Source organism: Lepidothrix coronata, unplaced genomic scaffold, assembly GCF_001604755.1.
Source record: "Lepidothrix coronata isolate B3197 unplaced genomic scaffold, Lepidothrix_coronata-1.0 Scaffold349, whole genome shotgun sequence".
Lineage (NCBI taxonomy): Eukaryota > Metazoa > Chordata > Aves > Passeriformes > Pipridae > Lepidothrix > Lepidothrix coronata.
In genome coordinates this window covers 230,325-251,337 of record NW_016690529.1, presented here as the reverse complement: position 1 = coordinate 251,337, position 21,013 = coordinate 230,325, and the positions used below count along the sequence as shown (strand labels likewise).

At 58.2% G+C, this 21,013-nt stretch overlaps 2 protein-coding genes across 3 annotated transcripts in view; both read right to left on the bottom strand.

The window, feature by feature from the left end:
• Window positions 1–258: 258 nt before the first annotated feature.
• Window positions 259–21,013, bottom strand: part of INTS3 (integrator complex subunit 3) — a 21,396-nt gene continuing 641 nt past the window's right edge. Inside the window, exons 1-30 of one of the 2 annotated variants that reach the window (XM_017838600.1) lie at window positions 20,706–20,786; window positions 20,278–20,361; window positions 19,755–19,838; window positions 16,666–16,779; window positions 16,303–16,387; window positions 14,983–15,049; window positions 14,151–14,295; window positions 13,272–13,401; window positions 12,433–12,530; window positions 11,839–12,030; window positions 11,609–11,696; window positions 11,125–11,204; window positions 10,245–10,336; window positions 9,716–9,822; window positions 9,306–9,425; window positions 8,516–8,645; window positions 7,845–7,899; window positions 7,036–7,139; window positions 6,729–6,773; window positions 6,358–6,477; window positions 5,918–6,071; window positions 5,237–5,305; window positions 3,874–3,949; window positions 2,656–2,769; window positions 2,534–2,582; window positions 1,847–2,014; window positions 1,470–1,570; window positions 1,203–1,275; window positions 961–1,120; window positions 259–889 (exon numbers count right to left, since the gene is read on the bottom strand). In XM_017838600.1, the coding sequence (XP_017694089.1) occupies window positions 812–889; window positions 961–1,120; window positions 1,203–1,275; window positions 1,470–1,570; window positions 1,847–2,014; window positions 2,534–2,582; window positions 2,656–2,769; window positions 3,874–3,949; window positions 5,237–5,305; window positions 5,918–6,071; window positions 6,358–6,477; window positions 6,729–6,773; window positions 7,036–7,139; window positions 7,845–7,899; window positions 8,516–8,645; window positions 9,306–9,425; window positions 9,716–9,822; window positions 10,245–10,336; window positions 11,125–11,204; window positions 11,609–11,696; window positions 11,839–12,030; window positions 12,433–12,530; window positions 13,272–13,401; window positions 14,151–14,295; window positions 14,983–15,049; window positions 16,303–16,387; window positions 16,666–16,779; window positions 19,755–19,838; window positions 20,278–20,361; window positions 20,706–20,786 (3,063 nt within the window). In that variant the 3' untranslated portion in view covers window positions 259–811. Of the gene's footprint in view, window positions 890–960; window positions 1,121–1,202; window positions 1,276–1,469; window positions 1,571–1,846; window positions 2,015–2,533; window positions 2,583–2,655; window positions 2,770–3,873; window positions 3,950–5,236; window positions 5,306–5,917; window positions 6,072–6,357; window positions 6,478–6,728; window positions 6,774–7,035; window positions 7,140–7,844; window positions 7,900–8,515; window positions 8,646–9,305; window positions 9,426–9,715; window positions 9,823–10,244; window positions 10,337–11,124; window positions 11,205–11,608; window positions 11,697–11,838; window positions 12,031–12,432; window positions 12,531–13,271; window positions 13,402–14,150; window positions 14,296–14,982; window positions 15,050–16,302; window positions 16,388–16,665; window positions 16,780–19,754; window positions 19,839–20,277; window positions 20,362–20,705; window positions 20,876–21,013 lie in introns of those variants that run through there. The other variant, XM_017838601.1, reaches the window with a different exon arrangement.
• The window catches only part of SNAPIN (SNAP associated protein), a 24,906-nt gene continuing 17,948 nt past the window's right edge, over window positions 14,056–21,013 (bottom strand). Inside the window, exon 6 of the transcript XR_001878598.1 lies at window positions 14,056–14,066. The gene's annotated coding sequence lies outside the window, so the exon portion shown is untranslated. The remainder of the gene's footprint in view (window positions 14,067–21,013) is intronic.

The following is a 21,013-nucleotide window of genomic DNA, read 5'->3' as shown; positions in this document are numbered from 1 at the left end:
CCCCCGGGACCCCTCCCCAGCCCTATTTTCCCCCCCGTGTCCCCTCCCCGTGTTCCCCCTCCGCGGCCTCCCCTTGTGCTCCCTCCCTGTCCCAGATTCCCGGCCCGGGGGGGTTTGGCAGCTCCGCGTTCCCGGGGGATCCACGTGCCCCGGCCGGGACACGGCCCCGGACCCCGCCCCGAACCCCCCCCCCCCGGCGCCGCGGCACAAAGTAGGGCCGTTTGGTACAAAAACATGGCAGGTTTTTATTGCTGTTTTTTTTAAAAAACACTTAAAAGCGCTGATGGAGCCCCGGGGGGGGCCGGGGGTGTCGCCCCCTCCTCATTCGGTGTGGGCAGGACCCCCCCAACCTAACCCCCCTTCCAAGGGGGTCCCCCCTTGTCTCCCCCCCCAGCAGGTCCCCGGGGGGATGGGCAGGGGGCTGGGGGGGGGTCGGGGGGCGTCGATGTCCCCCCTCCCCACGGGCAGGACCCTCGTCCCCCTCCCCAAATCATCCTGGAGCAGCGACTCAGTTCCGCCCTTTATTTACATTTCTATACGAAAACTTGGGGGGCTGTGTCCCCCTCCCTTTCTCGTGTCCCCTCGGGGAGGGATCCCCGTCCACGCTGGGGGAGGGACACACACTGAGACCCCTCCCCACGTTGTGAAGAGGGAGGGTGGGGGGAGCCAGGGGGGCCCTGGCCCTGTTCCCATGGGATGTGCTGGCACCGGTTTGGAGGTCCCATCGAGGGGGGGTCCCTGCCCTCACCGGGGGGTGGGGGGTCCCACCGAGGTGGGGGCGGTTCCAGCCCTCACCAGGGGGTCCCAGCCCTCAGTCACTGTCGGAGCCCACGGCGGACGAGCCTTTCCTTTTCCTCTTGGCAGGTTTGGGTTTGGTGTCCTCTTCCTCCTGCATGGGGGGGTTGGGGGTCATTTGGGGGCCCCAAATCCTGCCCTGGGGGGCTGGGGGGGGGATCTCACCGAGGCGCTGCTGGAGCCCGACTCCTCCTCGTTGTTGGGGGGCTGCGCCGCGTTCTTGCGGCTGCGGGGACTCGCCAGCGCCGTGGCTTTGCGGCGGCTCTTGGGGGGCTTGCTGGAGGAATCCTCGTATTCCTCGGCCAGGGAAAACAGGTCGGAGAACCTGGAGCAGGGAAAAAGGGGTGTCAGGGGGGCTTTGGGGAGGCAGGCAGGGAGGCAGGCAGGGAGGGGAGGGGAGGACTCACTTCATCTTGTGGGCCTCGTCACAGCTGGCCTGGACGTGCTGCAGCGCCTGCAGGATCGGGGTCTGACTGAAAACTGGGGGAGCACCGGGAATGGGGGTCAGGGAGCGCCGGGACACGGGAATCCCACCCAGGCAGGGCTCTGGATACAGGGCAGGGACTCCCCGTGTCCCATGGGGTGACTGGGATGGTCCCTGCAGGCAGAGGATCCCCCCCTGCCTCCCAGAGTCCAGATATTCCCAGTATCCCAGTGTCCCTGGGGGCACCCACAGTTGTGTTTGGTGTTGGTGAGGTTGAGCCGAAGGTTATCCAGGTGCTCCAGGATCTGCTCCAGGGTCAGCTGGGCCAGTTTGCTGCTGGAGCTGCGCAGGCTGGGGGGACACAGGAACACAGGAATTTGGGATGGGGCCCCTCAAATCCAGGGTGAGACTCCCCAAAACAGGGCAGGATCCCCCAAAACCAGGGATGGGAATTGGGAATTCTGTGGGAAGGGAGCACAGCCTGGGAAGGGGAGGAAATCCAACCCCATTCCTTAGGGGGGAATTCTGTGGGAAGGGGGCACAGCCACCTTCTGGGGCAGGTGGGAACCATCCCCCCACACATTCCCAAGTTTGGGAATCCCCTGGGAATGGCTCTCCCCATCCAACCTCTGCCTCTTCCTGGGCAGGCTGTTGTTCTTGATGAGCAGGGCCTTGATGTGCTCGCCCAGCAGGTCGTCGTGGCGCAGCCCCCAGTGCCGCAGGATGCTGGTGGTGAACTGGTCGTCGGGGTGGCATGGCCGGCTCAGCACCATCTTCACCATCTCCTCGCTGGGCCTGGGAAAACCGGGAATGGGGAGGAGGGGTGATGCCCCCAGACCCACCTTGGAGACCCCCAGCACCCAGCTTGGTGCTTCCCCCCCAGGATTCCAGGGGCTCCCAGTGAAACCCACTCCCGTGGGGCAATGAGGACAGTCCTGGTGGTCCCTGGACCCCCTCAGTGCCTCCCCAGACCCCCCCCTTGGTGCCCCCACAAAACCCCCTCAGTGGCCCCCCCATCCAGGACTCCAGGCAGAGCCAGGGGCTCCCAGTATCCCAGTGAATCCCAGCTTCCGTGGAGCAATGGGGACAGTCCTGGTGGTTCCCCCAGAGACCCCTCAGTGACCCCAGAGCCCCCTCAGTGTCTCCCAGGACCCACTCTGGATCCGCCCCAGAGCCCCCTTGGTGTCCCCTCCATCCAGAATTCCAGGTACTGCCAGGGGCTCTCGTTATCCCAGTGCATCCCAGCTCCCATGGGGACACAGTCCCAGTGGTCCCTGGGCCCCCTTGGTGCCCCCCAGGCCCCCCAGCACTCACTTCTCCCTGCGGAGCTGCAGCAGGAGGCAGGACAAGGCCTCGGGATGCTCTGGGAAGGAGGAGGGTCCGGCTCAGCCCGGGGGTCCCACCTGGCGTGGTCCCCCTGGGCTGGGGACACTCACCCTTGTACTTGAGGTGCTGCAGGATTGGGATGATGGTCTCCAGCGGGATGTTGTGGGCCAGGAACAGCTGCCACGTGCAGTACTGCTCGAAGGTCTCCCAGTCTAAGCTCTGGACTGGGGTGGGGAGGGGGACAAAAGGGACAACGGGGACAAGAGGGACAATGGGGAGAATGGAGATAACAAGGACAAGAGGGACAATGGGTGGGACAATGGGACAAGAGGGATAACGGGCAGTAGGGACAACAGGGACAACAGGGATAACAGGGATAACAAGGACAATGGGGACAACATGGACAAGGAGGACAAGAGGAATAATGGGGTCAATGGGGACAACAGGGATAATGGGGACAACAGTGGAGAAAACAGGGAGAATGGGGATAACGGGGACAACAAGGACAACAGGGACGAGAGATAACAGGACAAGAGGGACAAGGGGGATAACAAGGATAAGGGGAATAACAGGGATAACAAGGACAATAAAGACAATGGGGACAACAGGCACAAGGGGGACAAGGGGGACAAGAAGGACCTGTCACAGCCCCTTTCCGAGCTCTGGAGACCTCCAAACCTGCCCAGGGTCCTCCCCAACCTCCTCTAGAGCACTGGGAATGGGGCCAGAGCCCTGTCCTGGGAAGAGGCTCTGGGATTAACAAGGCTCATTAATTAAGGGGCTTATCCCACTGCTTCCGGCTTTGTGACCCCAAAGCTGGATCAGGAACAGTGGGATTCGTTCTGCGAACATGGAGCTCTGGGAACACAGAGCTCCGGGAATACCGAGCTCCCCGTCCCGGCTCTGTGAGGACCCCGTGGAACTGGGGCAGATTCTGAGATTTTCCTCTTCCTTGGCTTATTTTTCAGTTCCCAGGAGCCTGGGATCACCCTGCCTGGCACCATGGAATGCTGCAGCTCCTGGGAATATCACCCAGTAAAACCATTATGGGCTTGGATCACAGGGATAAATCCCACAATCCGTTTTGGGGCCATGATCCTTCAATCCCTGGAGCAAATCCAGCCCTCGGGATACCCCGGGCAGCCCAAGGAGCCTCTTGGAGCAGCCCCACAGGGATCTCCCTGTGGGAAAGGCCCTCTCTGGAAAGGGCAACACCGTGGCTAAGGCTGGAGCCTTCTCCCTTCCCAAGGATTTGGGGGGGTCTCCACAAACTGGGGGCTTCCTGGGCATTGCTCTGCTCTCATTCCCAGCCCGGGAATGCCACTCACTGAGGATGTTGAGCACGGAATCCTTGCGGAACATGACGAGGTTCCCCATCATCACGTGGCACACGAGCTCCTGCAGCTGCAAGGGGGCACAAGAGGGGGGTCAGGGGGTACCTGGGATCTGCGGAGCGTTCCCAGGTGGGATCCAGCAGGAAAGCCCAGAGATCCTGGTGGGAAAGGGGCCAATGGCTCCCGAGAGCATCCCTAGGATCTCCGGGAGAGGTGGGTGGGGGCTGTTCCCTGCACACAGAGCCCACTTCGGCTCCATTTTGGGGTCAAATCTCCTGGGAATAGGGCAGAGAGGTTGGGAAGGAGCTCCCAAGTTGGGAATGAGCTGCCATGTAGGGAAGGAGCTGCTTCTCATCCTCTGGATCCCTGCTCCTCATGCATCTTCCTCCCTGCTCCTCATCCTCATCCTCTGGATTTCTGCTCCTCATTCCCTGGATCTCTGCTCTTTATCCTCTGGATCTCTGCTCCTCATCCACCTTCCTCCCTGCCCCTCTGGACCCCAGAGGACCCTCTGAATCTCCCTCTCTGGATCCAGCCCCCTGGATCCCCCAGACAGGCTGACTCCACCCTGGCAGACCCTGGAAACCGGGAAACACCTGGAGAATACCAGGAAGAACCGAAGGAAGGAATGGGAGCAGGGAGGGGAGAGGAAACGCTCCAGGAACAACCAAACCTTTGGATTTGGGGGCTGAGCCGGTGGGGAAGGTCAGAACATCCCGGCTCAAACTTTTCCTGCCCCGGCTCCCATCCCCTGGAAAACTTGCTGGCACAGCATTCCAGCTGGGAAAGGCAGGAGTGGCCGGGAACGGGGTATAAATAGGGCGGGGTGAGGGGTTATCGGCAGATCCCGCTCCAGACGGAGCTCGGCATTCCAGAAGTGCCCCCGGCATTCCAGAGGCGCCCCCCGGTGCCCCCAGGGATATTTTTGGGTTCTCATGGCAACTCGGGGCAGGGAAAATTCCTGCCAGGAGCTTCTGCAGCTGCCTCCCAGCGGGAGCAGGATGGGAAGAGCCAGCGGGATGTGCTGTTGGAATAGCTCTCCCGCGGTGGCTCTGCAGTGTCCCGTCCGTGTAGTCCCGTTCCCACCCCCACCCCCTTCCGCCAAGGGGTTAATTAGGGATAATTAGCACTGATTGTCCAGGAAATCACTCTCCAGGAGATCCCTTGTAAGCAGAGGTTTGGATTCAGCCTTTGGACACCACAAGGAACACCTGGAGCTCCGTGATGGGGAGCGGAGCACTAAGGAAGAGGAGCTCGCATATGGAATGTTTTGGGGTTTAATCTCCCGGGAATGGGGCAGAGGGATGGGGAAGGAGTTGGGAATGAGCTGCCATGTCGGGAAGGAGCTGCTTCCCACCTGGAAGGAGTCGATGACGGCCACGATCATGTTGAGCAGCTCCCCGCTCCGGAGGGTCTCGTCCGGGAACTGGGAAAGCACAAAATCCAGGCAGGTTCAGGGAAAGGCACCAGGGAAAAGCCTCCCAGAAGCTCCAATCTCAATGGAAAAACTCCGGAGGGCCCAGCCTGCGCCGGGAGTGTGAAGTGTCCAAGGGGTGGCAGCCGTCAGCCATCCCAGAGCTCCTGGAATTCCCTGTTTTTCCCTCTCCCTGTTCCGGGGCCTCGTGGTGACACAGACGGAAACAGCCCATCCATCACCCTGGGAGCCAAAGGCCGGGAATTCTGGCGGCTCCACATGGATCGGGATGTGCAGACTGGCTGGTCCCGGCACTCGGGGTCACTGTGTCCGTGGGGAAGGACCAGTCTGACCCCACTGGGAGGAATCCCAAGGACTGGGGAGGGATCTGGCTGCTGCTCCTGCACCACAGACACAGGTTTTCCTCCCCTCTCCAGGCTGTGCCTGTGCCCCTTCCCACAGAATTCCCACCCTAAGGAATGGGAATGAGCTCAGGGCACACCTGCAACAGGTGAGGGGTTCCTGGTGCCCCTGGAATGCGCTCTCAGGTGAGGGGTCCCAGGTGGGGGTCACACCTTGGTGTAGATGGAGGGGTTCAGTGAGGGGTCTCAGGTGGGGTCTCACCTCGGTGTAGATGGAGGGGGTGAGGAAGCAGAGCAGCCTCACGTCGTCCTCCTGACAGGCCTTCATGTCCATCATGAGGCAGGTGTGGAGCTCCCCGAGCTGCGTGGCCTGAGCAAAGGACTCGTACAGGCTCATCTTCCCCAGGGCAGCTTTGCTGGGGACAGAGGGGACACGTGAGGGGACACGTGAGGGGACACGTGAGGGGACACGTGAGGGGACACGTGAGGGGACACGTGAGGGGACAGCAGGGGACAGGGGAGGGGACAGGTGGGGAGATCCCTGAGCAAAGGACTCGTACAGGCTCATCTTCCCCAGGGCAGCTTTGCTGGGGACAGAGGGGACATGTGAGGGGACGGCAGAGGACAGCAAGGGACAGGGGAGGGTTGAGCCACAGGTGAGAGAGGGGCCCAGGTGAGAGGGAGGTGCCCCGGTGTGCTCACCTGGCCCTCAGGTAGTAGAGCAGGTGGTACCCAATCTTGGGCTGCTTCTGGTAGAGCTCGGAGAGCAGGTCCAGGAGCAGGGAGAAGCCGCTGTTGTCCTCCTGCATCTGGCACAGGTTCCTTGGGAACACGGGAATGTCACTGGGATAACACAGAGCAGCCTCCTCACAGGGAAAACCAGCTCCCAGGGCCTGCATGTGGGAGCTCCACTTCCCCAAATTCCCACAGAATTCCCCCAAACAACTCTGGCTTTCCTGCGTTTTCCACTAAAAACACAACCAGACAGTGAGAAACTCTTGGGATTGTGGGATCAGCACTGGGATCAGGTGGGATTAAGCTCATAAATTCCAAGGATTTGGGAGTACACATACCTAAATATCAGGTAGAGAGGTTTCCCCACAGACTCCTCCAGGGACCTGCGGGATAAATGGACACTGAGCCCTCTGGGCACCCACATTCCATGTTTTCCCAGGAAAACTCCCGGATTTTGTTCATGTTTCCCCCCAACAGCTCTGATTGCAGGTCCTGCTCCAAGAAAACCTTGGATGAAGAGCTTTTTGGGGCTGGTTTGTGAGTTCAGCAGAGGAACTTCCCTTCCCAAAATGGGGATATTTCCCTGGGAAAAGCCCAAATCCAGTGTGGAAGGACGAGTCACATAAAAGAATTCCCAATCCTTACTCCTCTGTGATTTCCTCTGGCAGAACCTCCCCACGAAAGTGAGCCTTGAACAGCTCCTGGAGGCAGGAGGCGAGGACAGAGAGCTGCTCCGAGTCGAAATCCTCCTGGAAGAGGGACAGGGATGAGGGACATGGGAACATCCCCCTGCCCAGCTCTGGGAACGGATCCCGGGCGGCTCCAGAGCCATTTTCCAGCCCCTGATTGATGCTCCCAATTAACACCAGGAGTCCAGCTCTCCCTGTGCCAATGGGACTGTGGACATGTGGAGATGAGGATTTACATCCCCTTCCCATGATCCTGCTCCCAGATCCCAAAGGGCCTCTTGACTCCAGATGGGGGCAGGGGATGGAGCCTTCCCCCCTCCAAAAAAGCTTGGAAACATCCCAGATCACTCCCAGCAATCCCAGATCTCTGACAGTGATCCTAGACCACTCCCAGATCTCTCAGATCACTGACAGGGATCCTAGATCTCTCCCAGCTATCCCAGACCATTCCCAGTGATCCCAGTTCTCTGCCAGTGATTCCAGATCACTCCCACCCATCCCAGACCACTTCCAGCTATCCCAGCTCTCTCCCAGCAGCTCCTGGGTATGTTCAGGCACCGGGAACAGGGACACAAAGCCCTGATGGATTGATCCGGCCCCGGGAGACCCTCCCATGGACGAAACTGCCCAGGGGCATCCTGGGCTCCCAAAACGGATCCCAAACAGATCCAGGTGTTTCCACACTCCTGTGTCCCAACCCCAGTGGCAGAGGAGATCCCAGATCCCAGCTGGGAGCTCCATCCCAGCCCATCCCAGCTCTGTTACCTCCAGGACCTGATCCACGATTTCCTGCATGACCTCACACTGCGCTTCCGTGTCACTGCAGCACGAAAACAAGAGGAAATCCAAATTATTTGGGAAGATTGGGGGAGTAGGGACATGAGGGAATTTGTGCCGGGCTGGGGGGCTCAGGGTGGGGGGTCAGCGCCAGGTTTTTCGGAGGCACATCCAGGAGGATCTGCTACGGATCTGGCAGTCCCCGGAGCAAGACAGGCAAATTCCAGGATTAAAAGCAGGAGGTTAAGTGCCCTTGGAGCCATAAATTCCATGGAATCAGTTGGCTGAGCCAAGGTCGGGAGCTCTGTTTAACCTCCCTGAAGGCAGTGAATTCCAGCAGGAACATGGAGAACACTTGGACACAGGTTCCCTGTTCCATCCCAATGCTCCAAACCCCCTTTTCCTCAATCCCATATCAGAGGGGGAAACTCGGAGCCTTTTCCTTCCCTGTCCCTGACCCAGAGCCCCACTGCAGCTCCCAGGAATTCCTGCTGTGTCCTGCTCCAAGGACAGGCTCCTCACCAGCACCTTCCCAACCCCTTTTCCTGCAGGAACTCCCTCTCCGTGCTCAAGGGGCTGGAGGAGCTCTGGAGCTGGAAGGCCTTGGGAACCACTTCCCTGGAGAGATCCACAGGAATGGGAATGGGAAAGGCCCCGACCTGCCCTTCTGCAGCTGCAGCACTTTGTCCTTCAGGGACTCGTCCAGCTGGTCCAGGAATGGGGTGATATCCACAGGCTCCTCCACAATGGATTCCTTGATGGGATGGAACCTGAACTCCCTCTTCTTCCCTGAATCAGGGGACACCACGGGAAATCAGGGATTTTCCCAAGGTTTAAAGAACTCTGGAGACAATCCCTGTCCCACCCTGGGATCCTTCCCCTTGGAGACGTGTCCAGGTCACAGGGATGAGGATGGGAAGGGAGCCAAACACGGACGGTGTCCAGGATTGTGATCCCTCTTCAGTTCCATTCCCAAACCTCATCCTTCAGCATTCCCAATGTGCTCCATGGATTGGGACTGGGATTTTGGGACTGCTGTGTCACATCCTCTGCCCCATCCCAGGCCTGTGGTCCCTTCCCACTGCTGTGAAACCCCCAGGAAGTCCAGGAGGATCCAACCACCGAGGGCGGGAACAGCTCCAGAGGGGGAACAGAGGGATTTGTGTGGGACCAGTTGGAATCTCTAAAGCTCCAGGGAATGGCCAGGAAAGAAAAAGCCCGATAGCCCTTCCCTTTGGATCTGGATCCAATGCTCTGGACCTGCTGCCAGGGACTGGGAAGCAGCAGCTCCACACCTTCTCCTGGAGGAGAAGGGATCTCCAAAGGGGATCAGCTCCCAGACAAGGGGCTTTGAGGGAATTGTGTTTGGAGGTGGGAACTCTCCACCAAGGGCACGGTGCTGGTGAGGAATCCCTTGAGAATTCCGGGCTGGAAGCTGAGTCCCCTCACCTTTGCTGTTCAGATCCTCCTCATCATCACTGAAAGCAGCCTCGGCGTTGTCATAGCAACCGTCATCCTTCTCTGCCAGGTGATTGTCCATCTCCATGGGAACGGGCTCCTCGATTTTCACTGCGGGGGGGGTCGGAGCAGGGAGAGGGCTCGGGAAGCTCCAGGGCTCTGCCTGGGCCACCCATCCTGAGAAACAGCTCCAGGAACAGGAGTAAAATGCTTTGGGAAGAGGGGAGGGATCCTGGGGATGCTCAGAAGCTCCATGGAAAAGAGGGAAGGGGTGTTGTGCCTCTCCAGTGCAGTGACCACAACCCCCCTAAATCCCAAATTCTTCTCCTTGGAGTCCCATCTGACCCTGCTGCTGCTTCAGGGATTCCAGGGAAAGCCCCATCCCACCCCCCATTCCCTACCTTCGATGGGGGGCGAGGGGGAACTGCAGAATTCTGGGAATTTCTCCCTCAGCATGGCCCGGAGCTCCTTGTCCAGCTTGGGGTTGTCAAAGAGGGGGGCCAAGTGCCTGGGATGGGAGGGCAGGAAGGGATTGGGATAAGCAGGAACTGGGATGCAGAGGATACATCCCACTGGGAATGTTGGGGGGCTCTTCCCAGGGTTTGTCCCAGATCCCACCTGGAGCTTCCCTCAATCCACCACGTGGGAATGGGACAAGAGGACCCAGAGCTCCATGACCTCGGCTCATCCCAGGGTCATTCCCACTGGTCTGAGGCTGGAAATTCCCTCCTCCCCACCCCTTTCCTTCAAGGAACAGCTCCAGGACAACCCTCAGCACCAGAAAGACACAACTGTGGCTGTTCCCAGACACAACTGTGGCTTCTCCCAGGATCCAGGACAACACCACCCCCCTCGGAGCTCTGTGAGGCTCCTGACTCAGGGAAAATGGGGGAAAATCCCATAAAATGTGGGAAAACTCGGCGCTCTTACGCCAGGACTCGCTTCTCCACGATGTGGGTGAGGGAGTTGAACACTCCCTGCCGGACATGAACATCCAGAGGGGGATAGAAATTGGGAATGATCTGGAAGTGGGAGGAAAACTGTGTTAGCGGCAGAGAATTCTCTGAGTCAGAGTTCGGGGATGTGGGAAGGAGGCCCCAAAAACTCTGTCTACACACAGGACTTTGCTTCCAGAGGGAGGGAGAGGATTCCTCTCTGGATCTGGCACACCCTGGGAACCTCCCACCCAGCTCCTCCGCCAGGAGCCAGCAGCTGGTTTGGACTGGGAAGGACAGGAGTGAACAACTTCCAGGGCCACGGAGATCCTGCTTCCAAGAAACACCCCCAGCCCTCCCTGGGACCAAATTCCTGGAAGCAGCGGCTCCTGCCACTGCTTCCCTGCTCAGGGATGGGACACAGTGGCTCTGGATCATCCCGGGCTGCAGAGAGACTCCGATCCCCTCCAGGGGGGAATTCTGAGCCAAGAATTCCACGAGGAACTCAAGGGAACAATTCAGAAGCCTTTTTCCTGCATCATCCTGGAAGGATTTACTGGCAGCATTCCCTTCCCACAGTGGCTTCCCACTAATGAAGGACACATGGACACAACACTCCGACCTTGGGAAGGCCCCTGGATTTATCCAGGAGGACCCACCAGGGGCTGGAAGAGGTGGATAATTTGGCAGCCAATCCCTCCTTAATTTGGGATAAGAGGAGAAGTTCAAAGGGATCAGAAGGGGACTTGAGGTGACACTGAGGAATGAGGGGAAAAAAAGTGGGAACAGCCGTTCTGGTTGGGATCTGTGGAGCCCAGGGGCTGCTTTCCCAGCCCTGATCCCTGGGAATTCCTGGGAGAGCGAGGGAAACTCACCCGGCACATGAAATCCAGGAGCGTGGCCGTGATGGCGGGATGGGGCTTCATGGAGTGGTGCATCACCAGGATGGCAGGTTCTGGAAGGGTGACAGGGATGAGACCCCCAGGGATCCCAAATTCCCTGTTCCCCTGGCAGAGCCTGCTGTGGGATCGGGACAGGGATCCCAAGGTACCCCCAAAGGAGCCCATCCAGAGCAGGAGCCCCATGGAGCCCATCCAGAGGAAGACTCCCGTGGAGGCAATTCAATCCCAATGGAGCCCATCCCAAGCACAACCCTCATGGAGCCCATCCATGTAAAACCCCCATGGAGCCCATCCATGTAAAACCCTCATGGAGCCCATCCATGGAAGATCCCTGTGGAGCTCATCCAGAGGAAGACCGCCATGGAAGCAATCCAATCCAAATGGAGCCCATCCCGAGGAAGACCCCACCCATGGAAAACCCCCCTGGAGCCCCTCCCCAGGAGGCCCCTGCCCACACCGATGTTCATGATGCTGTCCTTCTCGGGGTTGAAGAAGAGCCAGTCGTAGAACAGGGCCAGCTTGGCATTGGAAGCAGCGACGTTAGACTGCAGGAGACAAAACATCCCGGATTATCCCAGGAACACGACGCCAAGACCCCTCACACCACAACACTGCCCACCACCGGGAACGGCCCAGGAGCAGGAACCCCGCGGAGCCCATCCCGAGGGATTCCCCCGCAGGACTCACGGTGCAGGTGGTGAGCAGCCAGCCGATGATGGCCCAGCGTGGCAGGATGTCGGAGCTGAGCACCTCGTTGGAGGGATGCACCACCCCGCAGATGTAGCGGATGAGGTCGCAGCGCAGGGACTGGCTGTCCGGGGTGGACAGGTACTGCCTCTGGAACCAGTCCTGGTACCGCTTCTGCTGCCCAAAGCGCACCTGGAGCGGCGGGATTGGGGGGATTCCCATGGAGGACCTGGCTTGGGCCGGACCGGGGAGGAATCTGGGACAGAATTTAGGTGGAATTTCCCAGGTAGGACCCTGGTTTGGCTGGGCCGGAGGGAATTTGGGAGGGAATTTTGGTGGAATTACCCTCAGAGGACATTGGTACAGATGAGCTGGGAGGAAATTTGAGAAGGAGTTTTTGTGGAATTACCCTTGGAGGACCCTGGTTCAGCTGAGTTGGAATTTGGGAGGGAATTGAGGTGGGAATTATGCTTGTAGGACTTTGGTCCAGCTGTGCCAGGGGGAATTTGGGAGGGAATTTCGGTGGGATAACCCATGTAGACCCTGGTTCACCTGTGTCAGGAGGAATCTGGGAGGGAATTTGGCAGGAATTACCCGTGAGGTCATGAAGAGCAGCTTGGTTTCCATGTCGGGAGTGAGGCGACACGCCAGGAATTTGCGGGAAGTTCGGGATTGGAGGAGCTGCAGGACCCCTGGGAAGACATGGAGAGGTCAGTCCCATGGATACAGGCAAAAGGGATCAAGATTTTGCTTGGAACAGGTCAAAAACATCTGGTTGGAGGAAGGTTTTTAGGAATTTTCCCTGAGCATCATCCTGGATGTTTAAGGTGACCTTAAAGTGGTGCCAGAGGGGTGGGAACACTTCAGTGTCCCATTTCCACATTTCCTGGAATTGCTGCATCCAGAACCCACTGTGAAGCCCCCAGAGAAGGGAATAATTGATAGGAATATTATTAATATAAATTAAAATGATAAATCCATCCCTCTCCCCTCGGGTCAGTTTTAACCCAACTTGGGAAAAATTAAATCCCAATTAAGAGTCACTTGCTGGAGCTTCTGGAATTCTTGCTTTTTATGGATCTTCTCCAGGCACTGCTCAGACCCTTCCTGGTTTGGGCTCCAGCTCCACCTCAGCTCATAAATCAGTTAATTAAACAAAGCAACTCTAGTTATCATGGAATTCCAGACTGGTTTGGGTTGGAATGACCTTAAGGATCATCCATTCCACAGGCAGGGACACTTCCCACTGGATAAGGTTGTTCCAACCTGGCCTTGAGGATGAGAAACCACGGAAGTGTCACATCCATGCAACACAATTTAACAACATTCCCATCAGGTTTTTCGGGATGGTTCAATCCCGGAGGACTCTAAGCATTGAAAAATCCGTGGAAAAGGTGCCAGTGGAGCTGAGGGAGCTGGTCCAGGCTGGGTACCTGTGAACTGGGTGTTGAGCACCTGCGGGTTGTGCAGGATGTCCTTCCAGAGCTGCTCGAATTCTGGGATCCGCGCCACGTTCTGGAGCAGCCGCACCAGGTCCCGGCCGATCATGAAACAATCCATGAACTAGGGAAAAAAACAGGGAAAAGTCCCATCTCCTGGTCATCTGCTGGAGCAGGGGGATGGGAAGAGGGGGAGGGAGAAGCAGCAGAGCCCTTCACCCTTCTCACAGCTCCGGTGACTCACTCCAGGCACAGCATTCCCGATCCTGCCCCTGGCATCCCAACCCCCTCGGAATGGGAGCAGGGACACGGGCAGGGAAGGGCAGGAGCTATTTTGGAATGTTCTCCCTCCCAAAGCAAACAATCAGCCCATAAATCTGCCGTGTTTCTCCCCAGGATCCCGGCCAGGCTCCGGAGCCGGCGCTGGACACGAGAGCTCCTGACAGGAGGGAGGTGGGGGAGGAGCTGGAAAGCAGGGATTTGGGGATGCAACCCCAGATTTGGGGGATTCTGAGGGATCCAGAGCCAAATGTGGCCTGGAGCTGCTGCTGGGACCCCCCCCAGCCCTGTCTGGGGGTGAGACCCCCGCTGAGATCTCAAATTCCTTGTTCCCACTGACCTAGGGGATTGGGACAGGCTGGATCCATCGGGTGGGATCCATGAGATCCATGGAATGGGATCATAGAGTGCGATCTGTAGGGTGGGATCCATGGGGATACATGTCCATCATCTATAGGTTGGGATCCCTGAGATGGGACCAACCCGGTCCAACCAGTGTTGTGCCCTTCCCTTGGGTCCCAACACCCCCTGTGACGTTCCAAGGACGGATCCCCTGGAGCTGGGAATCCCTTCCCGGCCGTTCCCAGCACTCACCCGTTCCCGGAGCAGGGAGATGCAGAAATCCACCTCCTTCTGGCGCAGCCCCTGGAGCTGGGGGGTGCCGTGGTGGTCCACGAGCAGCCGCAGGTACGTGTACACGGCCATGGCCACCAGCAGGCTGCTCTTCAGCACCCACTCCCTGCAGGGACACAGCTCCACCTCAGGCAATTCCCACAGGGAATCATGGCCTGGAGGGGGACAATCACCGGGAATGGGGACAGGCGGGGATTTGTGGGATGGGTTGGGAAGGACCCCAAGGGACACAATTCCACCGCGGACAATTCCCACAGGGAATTGCGGCCCAGGAGCTGAATAAATGCTGGAACAACCCAGTTGGTCCCAGAGCAATGAAGGGATTTTAGGGATTATTCACTGCTATTCCAGCTTGGAGCCAAGCTGTCCCCAAACCCTGCCTCTGGAATTCTGCAGCCAGGAATTCTGCTGAGCACCATTTGCCCCCGGAGGGCAATGTGGAGCTCAGGATGAACTTCCCAGATGGCCCATCCCAGAGCTGCTCAAAGACAGGAAACTTTTCGGGCAATTAACAGTGTCCTGCTGCTCTCAAAGGAACTCCTCCCCCACAGATCAGGAAATTTGGGAAGGAAACATTCCCGGGATGCTGGTCCCGAGCCACTTGTGCTCCTCAGCCCCGCTCCCAACCCTGCTGAGGAGGGATTTTGGGATCTGGGGGGATTTCGGGAGGATTTGGGGACATTCTCCCCCACACAACGTGCAAGAGCTCGGAATTCCTTGTTTGGGAATGTGGGAAGGGCAGGACACCCCCCTGTGAGGCGGCTGAGGGGGGTGGTCTCCCTGTTCTCCGTACCTTTGCTCCGTCAGGATTTCCAGAACGTTCTCTGCCAGCCAGATGTTCTTTGCTGTCACATCCCCACCTGGAAAAGCCACAGGACAGGGAAGAGCTGGTTGGATGGAGCTGTGGGATTCTGGGATCCTGGGATTGTGGCTCCCACTGCTCCTGGTGTTCCCAGTAAGGCTCATCTCAGAGTTTGCTCCGTGCCTGGAGCCCTCATTCCTGCCTGCCCCAGGTGCTTGGTCATTCCCAGACACCACACATTCCCAGGGATAAGATCCCTCAGGGATCAAGGGGTCTGTGCTGCAACAGCCTTTGGAAAACAATCGTGGAGCTATGGAGTCAGGAATTATCCCTCTGGAAAGCAATGGGAAAGCCGGGAAGGGATGGGAATAGAAACCACTGGCAGCTGCTGAGGCTCCAAAGGGGAAACGACACCTGTGGAAAATGCCCAAACTCTGGAATCAAGGCCAGGTGTCCCCTCAGAGTGGAGCTGGAGCATGGAGAACATGGAATTCCATGAGGCCCAAACAATAGGATCATAACGAAGGTCACTGGGTGGGAGCCAGGAGGGGCCCTGCAGGGGAGGGGCAGCACAAGGGACTTGGAATGCCCTCCTTCTCCAGGGATTTTCCAGCTGTTCCGTGTGGCAGCAGGGCTGAGGCGCTCTGGACTGTCCCTCCCTTCCATCCTTTTCCCCCCTGGAGCTGACCTGGCACTTCCCAGCGTGTCCTGGCACTTCCCAGTGTGTCCCAGCACCTCCCAGTGTGTCCCAGCAAAGACACAGCCCCAGGTTTGCCGTGAGACACAATTCCAGCCCCGTGGACGTCATTCCCAGCCCCAGGAACACGGAAGAGGCGCCGTTCCTGTGGCTCCGGAAAGGCGTGAGTGCGGCTTGGCCGGGGGGGCTTCCCGTGGGATCATCCCATGGGATCATCAGCTCCCCTGCTCTCCAGGAGCTGCCAGCCCAGCTGATCCCAGGGAAAGGCAGCAACAGGAAGCCAACACTTCCTGGCTGTTCCAGCCTTTGCCAGGAGCCTCCCGGCTCCGGCTGGTCCATCCCTTGGGAGGGAACAACAGGATCGTGGAGGGGGATCCCTGGCTCTGTCCTCCCAGGAGGGAATTCCTTCCTGGACAGGCTGGGGAAGGCTCCTAGGAGCTGGGGATGGACCCCAGGGATCCGTGGGAGCTGAGCTGGGAACACATCCTAGGACAGATCCCCGGAAGATCCCACTCAGCTCCAGCTCCATCCTGGTGTCTCCAGGTGGGATTCCTGGTGTATCCCAGTGTATCCCAGTGTATCCAGGTGCGATCCCACCCCCCTGCAGGGCTCACCTGCGATCTGCTTCATGAAGGTCATGCAGACTCCGTCGGCTCCCAGCACTCCGCTCTTCACCAGCTCCCGGAGCAGCCACACCAGCTGGGAGCGTGGGAATGCATGGGGCAGGGATTCGGGATCAGACCATCCATCACCTCCCCCCACTCCACCACATTCCCATTCCAAAGGTGCCTCCATCACTCGGAGCGACAGCAGTGCCACCAGCTCCCACAGCTGCTCCCTATTCCCAGTTCCCTGTTCCCAGTTCCCTATTTCCTGTTGCCATCCATTCCCTGCTCCTGTTCCCTATTCCCAGTGGCCCCAACCTCCCCCTATTCCTGGTTGGTGTGGAGAAGGTGATTCCAGGGGTTTTCCCTCACCTGTGTCCGACAGGTGTCCTGGAGCTTCAGGTACTTTTCCATGAGGATGTGGTTGATCTTGTTGAGGACGATGTTCATCCCATCCCGGCTCACCAGGGCCAGGTCCCGGTAGCACTGCGGGAAAAGGGCATGGAAAACGGGAAAACCAGAATGGAAAAGGTCATGGAAAAAGGGAAAATCATCATGGAAAACACCTGCCTTTGTCACACCTAAGCAGGGAACAGCAAATCCACAAATCCCATGGAATTGGAGGCAGGGAGAGCCTTAAATCCTCTGGGAATCTGCCTGACAGTGGGAACAGAGTCCGGCAGCTCCTCCCCCTCCTCAAATCCTAGGGATTGGAAAACTGGGAATAAACCTCCCCTACACCTTGGATTCACTGGATTCAGCCCCAGGAATGAACCAGGATGTTCCTGATCCCTTCCACGGCTCCAGAGGGACCACCAGAAAAAGGGACAGCCCACATTCCTTTGGGGAAGATCTATAAACCCACATCCAGCCCCCTCCAACCTCCCTGGCACCCAGAAAAGGCAGGGATCACAGGGCACATCCCAAATCCTTGGGGTCAGGGATTGGAGCCACCTGCTCCTCCCGCAGGAATTCCACACAGATGGATTTGGAGATTCCAGCTCAGTTTGGGATTGAGACCCAGAAATCCTGCCCAGGTCTGGGGGGGTCTGGGATGGGAACAGGGAATTTCTGTAGGGAAAGGAAGGAATTTCTGGACTTTCACAAACACTGGGCAGGGGGTGAAGGTGCTCTGGGTGCTCCCAGCATTCCCAGCTCTTCCCTCCCTCCCTCCCTCCCTCAGGACAGCAGGACGTGACTAGGGAGCAATTAATGAAGTGGTTCATTAGTGCCAGGAAATGTCAGGATATTCCAGAGGCTCCTTCCCTGCAGCTCCTAGTAATGAGGCTCCAAAGACCCCTTTGACCCTGGAGCTCCTCCCTCCCCCCTTCCCCCAGCAAAACACAAACACACACAAAATTCCAAGCAAAAAAAACCAGGATCCCGGAGGTGGGGAATCTTTGGGGGCTGTTTGTTGATTTTAAGGTGATTGAAATGAGTTTTTCCATGGATTTAAATCCACTGGGATGTCCCAGGACACAGCCCTGGATTCATTCTCAACTGATCCTGGCAGGATCCTTGGGAGAAGAGCTGGAACAGAGACACTCCAAGGGATTTAGTCCTGGTTGAGGGCTTAAATCCCAGGATCAACAATCCCATTCCCTAGGGAAGTCTGGCAGCTCTTCCCCCTTTCTCACACCCTCAAATCCACAGGGAAACACTGGAATACCAGGAATAAACCCCACCTGGCAGAGAGGAGACCCTGTCCCATGTCATCCCAGCACGGATGGGACAGGGAGAATCCCTCAGGAATGAGGGGGAGAGCCTGAATTCCTTGATTTTTGCCAGGTTGGCACAATCCGGAGGTTCCTCCCAGCTCGGGGGGGTTTAATTAACAGGAGCAAGTGATTAATGAGGCTTTAAATGAGGGGACAGGGAAAGAAAACAGCCCTGGAGGGGGAGGGAGAGAGGGATGGGACTCCTGGATCATCCCAAGGAGGCTCTGGGGCCTCCGATCCCATAATTCCGGAAAAGGAGGAGGAGCCCTGGGGCAGCTGGGCCTGGACACGGGGGAGCCTGGGGGGCCCTGGGGCAGCTTTGGGGGCCTGGGAGGGTCCCTGAGCAGCTTTTGGGGTCCCTGAGCTCCCCTGACCACCCTCCCCTGGCACTGAGCCCCCTCAGCCGGGCACAACATCCCTGTTTTTCCAGCCAAGCAGATCCCAGGAATCCTGCAAAGCCTTTCAGGGGGATTTTGGGATCTCTCCTGGTGCCAGGGAAGGGTTAACCCACCCTCCCCCCCATCTCCAGATGGACAACTCATCCCAAATCCTGGCAGGAATCCCTGCCTGGCTCCAGGCACAGGGACAGATTCAATTATTCCCAATTGTTCCCTTGGAAAAGGGAGCAGCTGTGCCTGGAGCAGCAGCAGACACCCCCCTGTCCCAGCTTCCCGGCGCCACTGGAATGATCCCTCCCTTTTCCAGAGGAATCCATGGAAAGGAACGAGCCAGGAAGTTTTCCCAGCTGGATTTGCCCAACCTTTGCTTCCACGTGTGGGAGCACCTGCCCCAGGAGCCTCCCAGGGCATTCCCAGTGAGCTCCAGCATCCCAGAGTTTATTCCATGAGGTGGAAGTTCAGCCTTTGGAAAAACATCTCTGGCTCTCGCAGTAAAAAAAAGGGAAAATCCCCCTTGTCTTGGAAACAGGGATGTGGTGGGAGCTGCTCCGAGCCCTGGCTGGATCCAGGCTTTCCAGAATTCCCTGGGCTGGGATGGAGCAGGATCAGGCCCCAGGAATCCATGGGAAGGATTTGGGAATGCTCAGGCCAACAGGGAGCTGGAGCAAAGCCTTTTATCCAAGGAAAAATCTGATTCCCACCAGCCAGGCCTCAAGATTCCCAGGAAAAGCACATTTTGCTTCCACGAGGTGATTCCTGGGGCCTGGATTTGGGAAGGCCTCAGGAGCAAAGCTCTTTATCCAAGGGAAAACCTGATTCCCATCAGTCCAGCCTAAAGATTCCCAAGAAAAGCACGTTTTGCTTCCATGAGGGGATTCCCGAGGCCTGGATATGGGGACAAATCCAGGACTCTGACTCCCAAATCTGATCCAGGATGTGGATTTAATGGAGGTGGAGCTCTGGGAATCAGTTTTTCCCTGGGAATTGGACACATTCTTTCTCCAGGTGATGATTCCTGGAGGCACCTCCCTGTGGCTTCCAAGAGAAAAACCCCATTCCAGGTCTCCCAACCCAAGGAAAAAACTGGGAAAGGCCTGAGAGTTCCTTGAAGATTTGGGATTTGCCTCCCATGGCAAATCCAAGGAATTCCTGGGATGGGAGGGAGCCTGAGCTCCCTTCTCCATGGCAGGATCCTCATCCCTGCCCCACACGGACACAGCCAGACCTGGAATGTTCCAGGCCCTGCTCCACCAAAGGGCCCCTCCGGTACCTCCAGCAGGGAATTCCAGGCAGGAAAACCCCCGGGGGGGGTGTGAATTCCCAGCCTTTTCCAGGGATTCCTCACCTTCTGTGCCTGGGCCGGCTCTGTCAGGACCAGGGTGAAGAGTCCCAGGCAAATCTCCTCGTGCTGGGGGGCCCCTTTGCAGATCTGGGGGATCAGCTCCAGGTGAGATTCCCGGTGGGAATGGAGGGGAGGGCAGGGAAAGGGAAGGGAATATTCCCTGTTCCCAGCTCCTGTTCCCAATTCTCTGTTCCCTGTTTCATTCCCACCTCCCTATTCCCACACTGTTCCCGGTTCCCACACCTCCTCCCTATTCCCAGTTCCCCGTTCCCAGTTCCCTATTCCCAGTTCCCACACCTCTTCCCTATTCCCAGTTCCCTGTTCCCCATTCCCAGATCCCACACCTCTTCCCTATTTCCAGTTCCCCGTACCCACAGCTATTCCCTATTCCCAGTTCCCACACCTGTTCCCAGCTGCCATTTCCCTGTTCCCATTTCCCAGCTCCCTCCACAGTCAGCATTCCCAGATTCCCATCTCTCTCCCTGTCCAGCATTCCCAGATTCCCAGCATTCCCGGGCTCACTCACGTGGGCATTGAGGGCATCGTTGGCCTCCCTCTCCGAGAGCCCGTTGGTCAGGGAGGTCACAATTCCCACACAGCGTTCCAGCCTCTGGAAAACAGGGAATGGCAAGGGACAGCTCAGCCCGGGGGCATTAGGGCCAGGAGAACATGGAGCAGGAGCATTCCCACATCCTGGGAATGTCCCTGAGCCTGTTCCACCCCGGAACAGACCCCAGGTGTCCCAGGGAGACTCCAAACCTTCCCAGGAAGAAAAGCCCGGTGGGAATTCAGGGAATTTGGAGCCTGAATAACATAGATCAGGAGGATTCCCAGATCCTGGGAAGCTCTGGCAGCATTCCAGGCTGGATGCCCCCCATTCCTAACCCATTCCCAGGTGTTCCAGGTGCAGGGAGGGGCCCAAGACCCCCTCAACCCCCCCCAAACTCCCCTCACCTCCTCCAGCTCATCCTTGGAATCCAGCAGGGATGACACCAGGAGCTTCCCGGCTCCCGCCTTTCCCTTGGGAAGATCCATGGGGGAGGAGGGGGGGGGAGCCCCTTTCTGGGGGGCTCGGCCGGAGACCCCCCCCTGGGTGGGGGTGGGTCGCCCCCTCCCAGCTCTGCCTGGCGGGATTGGGGGGGTTTTTTGGGAATTCCTTTCCCTCGGGAGCCCCCCCCGCACGGCTGGGATGGGGTGGGGGGGTCCGGGGCGGTCCTAGGGGGGGGGGTTGTGAGTGGATATGTAGGGCTGAGGGAGGGGGG